The following is an 11,351-nucleotide window of genomic DNA, read 5'->3' as shown; positions in this document are numbered from 1 at the left end:
CAGACATGTTCATTTTCAGCATCTGATTCAGATGCTGTCATAGTATAATTCACAATTCTGAACCTTAGCGTCCAAAATATGGGTACTAGCATGAATTCCCCTAAGCTTAATTACCTGCTTAGATCTGATAAGCTGCCATCAATCAGGAATTTGAGTGCCTGATACACTCTGGTCCCCCCAAAACCTTCCCTGGGGACCCCCAAGACCCAGACCCCCTGGATCTTAACACAAGGAAAGTAAACCCCTTTCCTCACCGTTGCCTTTGTCAGCCTTCCCCTCCCTGGGTTACCCTGGAAGATTACTGTGATTCAAACCCCTTGAATCACAACACAGAGAAATTAGGTCTCCTGGAGAGAGAGACAGATTCACGCTCCGTGAATCTAAAACAAAGAGATTCCACCCTTCCCTTCCCTTCTCCTTCCTTGTTAAGTACAGACTCAATTCCCTTGAGCCTCAACAAAGGGAAAAAAATCAGACAGATCTTAAAGCAAAACTTTAATAAAAAGAAAGAAAAAAGTAAAAAGGTCTATCTCTGCAATTTAGATGGTAAAAAGTTACAGGGTCTGTCAGCTTAAGAAATTGGAGAAACAGCCTCCTCCAATAGAAATACAATTTAAAATACTTCCAGCCAATACACATTTGCACATAAAGGAAAACAAATAATAAAAAAAAAAAGACTATACCGCCTTTCTACCTTTATACTTACAAAATTGGAATAGAAGATTAGACAGCCTGTAGGTACGTGTGGTCACTCTCAGAGCCCAGAGAGAACAAAGCAAAAACCCAAAAAACACAAACAAAGGCTTCCCTCCACCGAGATTTTAAAGTATCTTGTCTCCTGATTGGTCCCCTGGTCATGTGGTTTGGTTCCATTTGTTAACCCTTAGAGGGAAGAGACATTAACCCTTAACTATCTGTTTATGACAGATGCCACCAGCAGACGGTTGATTTTTTGTGGGGGTTCAGATTTTGTAGTTTCCGTATCTGAGTGTTGCTCTTTTTAAGTCTTCTGAAAGCGTGCTCTACACCTTATCCCTCCCAGATTTTGGATGGCACTTCAGCTTCTGAAACCTTGGGTTGAGTGTTGTAGCTATTTTTAGAAATCTCACATTGGGTACCATCTTGGCGTTTTGTCAAATCTGCTGTGAAAGTGTTCTTAAAACAAACATGTGCTGGGTCATTCTCCGAGACTGCTGTGACCTGAAATATATGGCAGAATGCAGGTAAACAGAACAGGAGACATACAATTTCCCCCCAAGGAGTTCAGTCACAAATTTAATACTTCTTTTTTTTTTTTAAAGAGCATCATCAGTATGAAAGCCTGTCCTCTGGAATGGTGGCCAAAGCATGAAGGAGCATACAAATGTTTAGCATATCCAGCATGTAAATACCTTCCAAAAAGGGCTACACAAAAGTGCTATGCAAATACCCGTTCTCACTTTCAGGTGACACTGTTAACAAGAAGCAGGCAGCCTTATCTCTTGCAAATTTTAACCAAACTTGTTTGGCTGAAGTAGGATTGAGTGGACTTACAGGCTCTAAAGTTTTATATTGTTTTCTTTTTGAATGTATTTATTTTGGTACATAATTCTACATTTGTAAGTTCAACTTTCATGATAAAGAGATTGCACTATAGTACTTGTATTAGGTGAATTAAATTTTTTTGTTTTTTTTTTTACAGTGCAAATACTTGTAATAAAATAAAGTGAGCACTGTACACTTTGTATTCCATGTTGTAACAAATATTTAAAAATACAGAAGACATCCAAAAATATTTAATAAAATTTCAATTGCTATTCTATTAACAGTACAATTAATCACGATTAATTTTTTTGAGTTAATCACGTGAGTTAACCGCCATTGACAGCCGTAGAAAAACACAAATCAACAATGCCACAACACTTCCAGGCTAATTTTTTATATAATTAGGAACAAAATAGGTATTTTCTGGCTGTGAATTAGAACAGCACAGTCAAAGGGGCCATTTGTGGGGAAGGAGAAGCCTGGTGCCCAAGTCTTTATCTACATTAGGTAAATCAATTAGCAAAATATCAACCGATTTAACACAAATGAGCAAACACTGATGATGTACACAAGTTCCCCAGTGCTGACAATATGCAAGGGCCTTAGGTGCAATTTCTTATTTTGGGGGGTTTTGAAGCCTGAGTAGGGAGTACTACAGATATAGCATATTCAATCACAGCACAGGGAATGTCTTACTTCACTCATTCCTTAAAGCCTATACTATATACTGGGGAATTTTATAGAATTTTCACTGTACTTCTACTGGTTCAGCTGGTTTTTTAAACATGGTTTAGGTTTAATTAATATGACAGATTAGTGGTTGCACCAAAGGTGTCTTTTTCTCTTCACAGGTAGGATAGGACGCTGAGTGTGTGTGGCGAGGGGTGGGGGGGAGAGAAAGAGTGCCTCACTTGATTCAATACTGAGTATCCCAGCAAACTGGGAAGAGGCATTTGTAGGCTCTGGATCAATCTCCATGGAGTTCTCAGGCAGGAGTGTTGGCTGTTACGTAGGACAAGTTTTAATTGTAAGGGTTCTGTGTGAGAGAGAATGGTGAGGCTCTGACAAAATGTATACACAAGTTCTTCTTTTGCCAATTTTCCTTATCTCACTTTGTATGATAAATCACCATGGTCTTCCATGCCATTTTCGAGTGTCTTTAGTACCATTGGGTTTGTGCTTCCCCAGTCAGTGTAATATTACTGGAGTGGGCTATGTCACATTTTAGTGTAACAAAACCACAAGGACTCTCATAAATGTGTATTCAATTATATACTTTAGCGGTTGTTACAATTTAAGCTAATTTACAGTTGAGACCATTAGTAATCACAGCTACAAATTTAGTGAGGTTTTGGTGTAAAATACAGGTTACTTGAACCATCTCCTTTCTCAGTGCCTCAGAAACAAACAAACTGTATCAACATCTCTCAAGTCTATACTTGCATATAACTGATGTTTTTACTGTACACATAAGGACTAACAATTTACAGTATTTTTCAACTAAAAACCCTATTGAACAAAATTTTGCACCTTTAAAAATGTGGTTCAAGACTTATATAAATGCTAATATGTAATAAAAACCAGTACTACTGATCTATTACTTCCAGCTTACCTAGTTCGTTACATTTCTCAAACAGCTACTGCCCTCTCTTTTGTTGATCACTGGATGCACAGGAAATTTTTCCAAGTAATTTCCCATAAGCATTAAGAGTCCAGATATTGACAGCCTCCTGTCAGGTGATGAGTATCCTCAAGGCCCAGTAACTTCAAAGGGACTTGTTGTGGCATAATTCTGCAAGGTTCTGAGAAATTCTAAGCATGCACAACAATAAAATCCCCCCAGTGGGTAATTTTTCTAAAATTTTCTAATGCAGATGTTGTCTTACAAAGTAAATTTAACTTCAAACAGTGACTTTTATGCTGGACAAGGCTTTCAAGTACATCAAACATACCTTTACATTTTTTTATTTTTCTGGCCCTGTTTGCAAGTTACTGAAATTATGTTCTTAAGATGGCTCCTTTTTCCTTTGTACCTGATCTGCCAGTGAAGATATGGTACTGACTCTGGCAGACCCAATTAAAAAAAAATAAAATAAAATCTCACAGTACAAAATTATCAACTCACTGAAGGCTAAAGCAACAGGGTGATTATGGAGGAATAAATGTACAAATATATAAAATAATAGCCTAACAAATACTTAGAATGACCAGTCAAGTAAACCGCCTTTTATATAAGTGTTCATAATTTCAAACATTTTTCAGTTTGAAGACAATTCCTTTCATCCTCTCCCCTTTCCAAAATGAATAATCTTTATGTGCTTGGCAGATTTACATTAAGCAATTAAAAAAATCCATAAATGGGGGTGTATGTGGACTAAAGTTAAAAATATATTTACATATTCAAATTCCTTTTTCACCATTACCAAGACTTGAAGAATATTTTCCCTCTGAAAGTTGATCATATTACAGCCACTTGAAACAACAGCTGAACCCATTTTAAGCTTCAACACAATCTCAAATTATTTGTAATTTTTAAGTCTACATACACTGGTGACTAGTGTAGATTTTGCTATATGAAAGAATTTTTAAAAAGTGAACAGAAATGAAAGGACAATAAATTCGTTCAGTCTGACTGGCAAGTTCTGCTACTAGTCTGTTGCTAGACACTGCATTCTCACTTTGGTGCTGGCTAGTGTTCTGAGAGCAAGGGTAAAATTTTCAAAAGCACCAAAACTGACTTACAAGTTTCAGTCTTGTTTTCAAAACTGACTTAGGAAGTCACCTTTTGAAAACGGGACTTAAAGTACCTAATTGACTTAAAACCCTAAGTCCCATTTTCAAAAGTGGCTTCCTAAGTCAGTTTTGAAAACAAGACTGAAACTTGTAAGTCAGTTTGAAAATTTTACTCAAGTTTAATGTGATTAACTGCAAAAATATTTCAATGTAAGTTCTCTAGCTGGCCTCAACATGAAAAAAAGAAGTTTGAAAATACCGAGTTCTCAATTGTATTATATCAAAAAATATGGCATCTTGAAAGGTGTTTTTAAATGAAAGTTTTACAATTCACTTTCAGTGTCTAAGGCCAAAGTAATAAGTTATTTCTTGCTCCTGCCTTGTTTTGTTAGCATGAATAAACTCAGACTTTTCAAGCCCCTGAATTTCTGGTAGTTCCCATGGTCACACATTGCCCCTGGCCAAAATGGCAAAAAATCTCAATTATAAGATCTACTAGGGTACTATTTTGCATAAAATTATTTCAGTAAAACATTATTATAGTACCTATTGTTGTCCACTATCTTTGCTTGTTTAGTTGTTCACAGACCTGCTTATTTCAGTTTCTCCTGACCTTCTAAATCTGTTTCCAAAAAGATTCCAACTATTCCACAAGACCTTGGGTTAAAAAAAAATTCTGTTGTGTTCATGTCCCCTTTACATCGCTCACTTATTACATCTGGCAATAAACATAACTTATCTTCACTATTTAGGGTGCAAGCCTGATCCATTTAGTTAATTTAAATTTAGTCATTGACTTAGAAGGAAGCAAGGTCAGGTTCCTTAGTTAGCCTGGGCAATTAAAGCATGTGGTCCCTGCACCCACCTGCAGACTCAATGACATCAATGGGTCACAGCTGTAGGGTCTGCTAGGTAGACTGGCTTGCAGGATCAAGGCCACTGGGATTTTGCTTTAATTGGAGCCACAGTAAGGTAAACATATCAACAACGTATTTGACAAGCTTCAAATCATAATAATATTAAAGGAAATTAGTCACAAGTTTTATGGTATTTAACATTTCATTTTCTGTAGCTTTAAAATAGCCTTAGCTTGCATAAGTAATGTTTTCTAAATGTTGGATCTAAAGCGTTTAGTGACTGAGACACTATCGTTCCAATTTACAAACCACAAAAATCTACATTCTTCCAACAGCATTCTAAGAGGATGATGGAGTGGGATGCATTCTCTACATAATCTATAAATGTCTGGGTCAGATGTTGACTTTATTTGTCATTCAGAAAAGGAGCCCAACCATTTTTTTTTTATAGAACTCAGTCATTTTGTAACAAGAACCCAAAAAGTAGATAATTAATATTGTTGTAGACAACAATTCTCATGAAAGATTCATGCAATTTAGCCATAGGAAATTTGTCACATGAAAAGGAACATTATGATTTGTAAGATAACACTTTGATACAATGTTTTCTGGTAGCAAGGATGAATTTACAATTGGATACAGTATCCTGTAAATGTAAAATAAATATAGTCTTACTCAAACTATTAATTTTCAAACTGAACATAACCAACAATTAAAAAAAAATGGAGTAAGGTTTAGACACCAGATCCAACAATAGAGTCTATAACACTTAGGTTTTCTAAAGTGGTCCTGTAAAATATTGTATTTTCTCAAAAATCAGAAAAAATTAAAGTTTTGACTTTTAAAAAACTAATATTTTGATAAATATCTACAATGATTAAAAATGAAGATTTTGTTTTTGTTTTAAGTCTTACAAATTCTAGACCTCACCTACAGTGGGATTTTAGCCTCTCATGTAGCTGCACTCTGACATGCCTCTACTCTAGGCTCAGTTTAGGAGTGCAGTGCAATTTACCACATTGTAAACTGCACCAATTCAAACCACATGTACATTATGAGCTTTCACTGGTGCATAAAATCCTAGTCTAGATAAAGTCTCTATATTATGTATTTCACAAATACAAGTTTAAGTACTTCACTTGGTTTATATCAATACTGTTACTAAGTACAGTAACTACAAGATTTCTGAGATTTAAAATGCAGATACTGCATAATCTAATCCTAAATTGTTCTATTTACCACAGAAAAATATAGTAGTCATATAGAAGAGTCAACACTCAGATTTCAGATATCAAAAGGCTGAAATGGAGTTAAGTGGGTCTCCATTTTGAACTCTGATGTACAACACATCAAATAGAGTCAACTTTGCTTTTGTTTAAACTTTGGTGCAGGTTGTGCTACTCATATAGATTCAGGTCAAACATATCTTAAAAATAAAACAAGCACCAATTTTCCACTGTTTCTTATTTAAAAAAGAAATTCTGATATCTACATATCATCACTAGGTTTCTTTAAGAAGAAAGTTCTACATTAAAAAAAAAACTTTAGTTCTCTAAGAGCTCAAACTTTTTTTTTTGGGGGGGGGGGGGCATATTTTAAAGCAGAATAAAAGTCCTAAGGCCTAATCTTATAAATCTTTATTGAAATACTTCACAGACTTCCACTAACTTCAGTGGGTCTATTCATGGGGGGAGGGGGAGGGAGGGGAAGAAATCAGTAAAAAAGGGAACAAACTGAGTTCAATATCCGCCTACATTTATCAACTGGAAAATCATTTTTACTTTTCTTATACCTTCCACAGTTATCAAGTTAAAAGGCCCAAGAATACACAAAGGTTGGTTACCTCTCTCCCTACCCTTATCCTTGGAAGACCTCAGTTCAGAGCTATTTTTTTAAATTATATTCGTCATACCTAGATATGTTTGCAAAGCAAACCACAGAACCATGCTGCAGGTTTTTGTTTTTTTAGCTAGCTAAGTAACTAGTTTTTCCATTTAAATGCTTTCATACTTGGATAAACCCTCATTTAGATGCTACATGCTCAATAAAATTATCTAGATCTGCTAGGGAATTATGAAGTGAATCATTCATGTCTTGACTTCTGAGAAACCTTCGAAGAGTATCTAAAGCAGTCAGAGCCTCATTTTTTGATGGCAAAGGCTGTTCAATTCCTGGAGATCCATCACCTTCATCTTCCTCTTCATCATAAACAAACAAATCAGTTTTCACCGAAGTGCTTTCTTTGGTCCACATCGTTTCATTATTTGTGGGCATTTCACATGTTACCAAGTCATCATCCAAAGCTGCATATTCCTCCAAAGATAAGCCTTCTGGAAACTCTACCCCAGCTGCCAATGCGTGTGCAATCAAATCTAAACCACTTTCAATTTCTCTGTCTGTGTCACCATTTTCCCCTGTTTGTGATTTGAATCCTGCTTCTTCATAACTTTTAACAACAGTTTCTGGAGTTACATTTCTCCAGCATAGGTGCAACATATCAACTGCATCAAGTAGAGTCAATGTAAACTCTTTACTACCTTCTACACAGTCTACAAATCTCTTGATAAGACGATGCCTGTATTTGACTTTCAGACTTCTTATAACTCCCTGTTTCATAGCTATAAATTTAGATGATGAGCATGGAGGAAAGAACACCAGTTCAATAGACTTTAGATTCTTTACCTCTGGATGAGCTGGGAAAGAGTCAACAAAAAATACTACTCGCCGCTGCTGTGCTTGAAATCTCTCATCAAGTTTATGCATCCATTGTTCAAACACTTCTGAGGTCATCCATGCCATATTGTTTGCCTCATAATCCACAGGCAGGGACTTTACATCTTTAAAGCAGTGCGGATTTTTATTTTTGCCAATAACAAGCAAAGGAAGTTTCTCAGAGCCATCCATATTTGTACCAAGCATTACAGTTATTCTCTCTCTGCTTAGTTTGCCAACAGAACAAGTTTCCCCTTTAAATGCAAAAGTATTATTAGGTAACATCCGATAAAACAATCCAGTCTCCTTTACATTAAACACATTTTTTGGCTGATAATCATTTAAATAATAAGGAAGAACATTTTGGTACCAAACAGTTAAAGTATCTGCTGTAGTAGCCACAGATTCTATAGACTGAGATCTGAATACTAAACCATATCTTGATTTAAAACGATCAAGCCAGCCGTTACTGCACTTAAAATCACTATGTCCAAGTTTCTGAGCAAAATCGTTAGCTTTGAAACGCAACATTGGGCCATTTACTGGTACATTCAAGCACTGAGCAATTCTGTACCACTTCATTAATGCCTCTTCCAGATCTGTATAAAAAGCTGTTCTTAGTCTTTTTCTTTTAGGATCAAATCGTAAGGACTCAAAGGCTTCTAGAACTTTATCTTTATTCTTCATAATTGAAGACAATGAATTTTTCTTTATGCCATATTTTGCTGCAATGTCTGCTTTTTTCTTGCCACTTTCCACAGCACTTATTATGTCAATTTTTTCCTCAATGGATAAACTTTTCTTTTTCCTTATTACAGGTAAAGATGAGGGATCCACTGAAGTCTCTGCCATGGTATCCTGCACTCTTTTACAAAGAAGCACACACAAACACACACTCTTTCTAGCCCTTTCTGATACCAGCTTCTTTAATTAGATTAGTTTTCAAGTATATATACTGATGTCACAGTCATCACATTTTGAAAGCTGATGTGGTACAGTCACTGGTATCTTCCTGGATACTATCAGTACATTAATAGCAATTTAGCCTCTCTTACTTCTTTGAATGTCTTTATCTAGAAAGAGGAGTCTAAAAACTAAAACAAATTAACATAATGATTACAAGTTCCTTTCAGGTTCATTTTAGAAAACTGCCGTTCCACCTCCCACCCCCAAAGATTGAAAAAGTAAGGGTGGGGAAAGGATGACTTCATTGACATAAATATAGAAACCTTTCAGTCCCACTGATTTACTTCTGGTGCATTATAATCCTTCACCACACCTAGGAACTAATTCAAAGAGAACATAGTCAATAAGAAAGTGGCCTCCAGTGCCCTTGCCTGTATGGATAAACAATATTTTTAAGGGATGCAGAGCTGTCTGGTGTTCCTTTTATGCAGGACCATGGCCTAGGAAAGACTTTGCTGCTGACAGCAAGTTCCCTCGAGGCCAACTTTTCCTTCACCCCAGGCCACTAAAACAAGGAGAGAGAAAGGAAGCACATTAGCAGCATTTCTTTCATTTACCTAACCCCAGGCCCCCTGAATTTTATTTGGGCGTCAAAGGGATGTTATCATGTTGCCAAGTTGACTCTTTCAAGGTGCCGACAATAACCTAGTGGCTCAGAGAGCGCTGCACCAGCTGAGCCCACGCTGTGAACGGGACAAACACTCTCCCACCTAACCGCTCTCGTCCGCTGACGCACATGGATCTTCACTCCGTGTCTCTCTCGCCGATCCCCCACACGGGAGGGGGAGGCGGCAGGGCTGGGAGAGCAGCTGTTCCCCCGGCACGGGGTCCCCTACCCCACCAGGTAACCAGAGGGCGGGAGTCTTAACACCTCTGCGCCTCGCAGCACCTCCCGCGAAGCAGCAGCCGGACCCCGCGAGACTGAGCAGCTCGCTCGCTGCCCTGCCGCGCCCCGCCTCGCCTCGCTGACCCCAGCGCTTTGCAACCGGGCGGGGACACGTTCCGAGAGGAACCCGCCAGCCCGAGCGTCAGAGAGAGACTCCCGGGACACACCAGCGCCCCCGCCCCGCCCCAGCCCACCGGCTCTTCTCTTGGGGCGGGGGAGGCTGCGCCGCGCTTCCTGCCCGGCTGCCTCCAGCGGGGGAGCGGGTCACGGTGTGCGGTCATAGCCGCTACGTGACCTCCCGCACCGGGACTCGGCTCCAGTCCCTGGCAGAGCGCACAAGACGCTGCGGAAGCGGGGGGAGGGCATTAGAGAAGTGGCGGCGGACCCGGATGTCGTTGCTATGGTTGCTGCATGGAGGCAGCGACACCACAGAAATGGATATTGTTGGCTAGAGAGACTCTTCCACGTCATGGCCATAGAGATTTCCGGCCAAGCGCTTCCGGTTGCAACTGGTGCTGGAGAAGGAAGAAATAAAGGTGCAGGCGTTGGCACCGGAGCCTTTTCTGCCCGCAGGAGCCGCCCCTTTCTCCTCCGGGCCTGCCAGCAGCTGTCCCTTGTCCGGCCCCCGCGGAGCAGGACGTGAGCGGGGCGGGAGCGGCGCCGCTGGCAGGTGAGGGGGGGGGGGCAGCGCGGCGCTCTGTGCTGGGCCCTGATGCTGGAATCTCCCCGGGGGGATGGCGGCGGTGCCCAGCTCCGCGCTTCGGTGCGAGCGGCGGCTCTTGTCCGCGTAGGACGCAGCTCATGGGCGGGGAGCCGGGCCGCAGCGCCCGCCCTCTCATTGCCATGTACGTGTCACGTCTCGGCGCGGAGGCCGGGAAGCTGCTTCCTTGTCGGAAACGGGACCTGCCAGCCCCCTTCCCGGTCCCGCGTCCCTCGCCCTAGGTGCCAGCGGGGACGGTGCTTGTGCTCGGCGGGGCCGGGCTCCCAGCGGCGGCGCTTCTCTGAAGGTGGGTCCAGCTCGGCGGGGCCGGGCTCCCAGCGGCGGCGCTGCACGCCTGTCACCAGCAACGAAAGCTTGATCCTGACACACTTTCCCTTCCCCGGGCTGCCATCGGCGCCTCTCCCGGGATTATCCCCCAGGGACCGTCAGCCCGCGAGCGCATGGGTAGGCTGCAGAAGGTCTGCAGAGAGACCCCGGTTGTTAGCTGTTGTTGGTATTCACTTTTAGTTCTTGTTTTTAGCTAACTTTTACCGTCTTGCAATCTTAAAGAATAATTGGCATCTAGAGGCTTGTTTTTAATGATTGACTAAATGGATGTTTAACTGGTTGTTTCGTTAAAATGAACTAAACGTAAGTGAAAAGAAAAAACAAGATTTTTTTAAGAAGTCATTTGTTTTGATTCTTTGTTTCCACACGCTGTTTAGCCACAAGGGGAAACAAGCCACTTACCACGTTGATTACATGGTAGTAAGAAATGAAGTGTGGAAAGCAGCAGGAGGAAGTGTTACAGGCCTAATTTGCAGCAGACAATGTGAAGGGCATGTTAACTCTTTCAAAAGTCTGTTTAAATGAGACTTGTTCTCTCCTTGTGTGTGGTTTTTTTTTTTTTTTTTTTTTTTTTTTTGGTATGGCTTATTGAGGAAATTATGATCAGTTCTTGTTGGTAGTTTTC

General features: G+C 40.2%; 1 protein-coding gene across 1 annotated transcript; it reads right to left on the bottom strand.

Annotated features, from left to right (window-relative positions):
* Window positions 1-1,817: 1,817 nt before the first annotated feature.
* Window positions 1,818-9,863, bottom strand: TIGD4 (tigger transposable element derived 4). The gene is made up of 2 exons (XM_030563514.1): window positions 9,438-9,863; window positions 1,818-9,297 (listed from the first exon to the last, which is right to left on the bottom strand). The coding sequence occupies exon 2, from the start codon at window positions 8,676-8,678 to the stop codon at window positions 7,137-7,139; it is 1,542 nt and encodes a 513-aa protein (XP_030419374.1). The 5' UTR covers window positions 8,679-9,297; window positions 9,438-9,863; the 3' UTR covers window positions 1,818-7,136.
* Window positions 9,864-11,351: the final 1,488 nt, after the last annotated feature.

This window comes from Gopherus evgoodei, chromosome 5 (assembly GCF_007399415.2).
Source record: "Gopherus evgoodei ecotype Sinaloan lineage chromosome 5, rGopEvg1_v1.p, whole genome shotgun sequence".
NCBI lineage: Eukaryota > Metazoa > Chordata > Testudines > Testudinidae > Gopherus > Gopherus evgoodei.
Note: the sequence above shows the minus strand (reverse complement) of the source record. Positions and strands in the feature narration are given on the sequence as shown.

Excerpts from the sequence above, each read along its gene's own strand:
- TIGD4 (XM_030563514.1), bottom strand. The coding sequence starts at position 8,678 with ATGGCAGAGACTTCAGTGGATCCCTCATCTTTACCTGTAATAAGGAAA.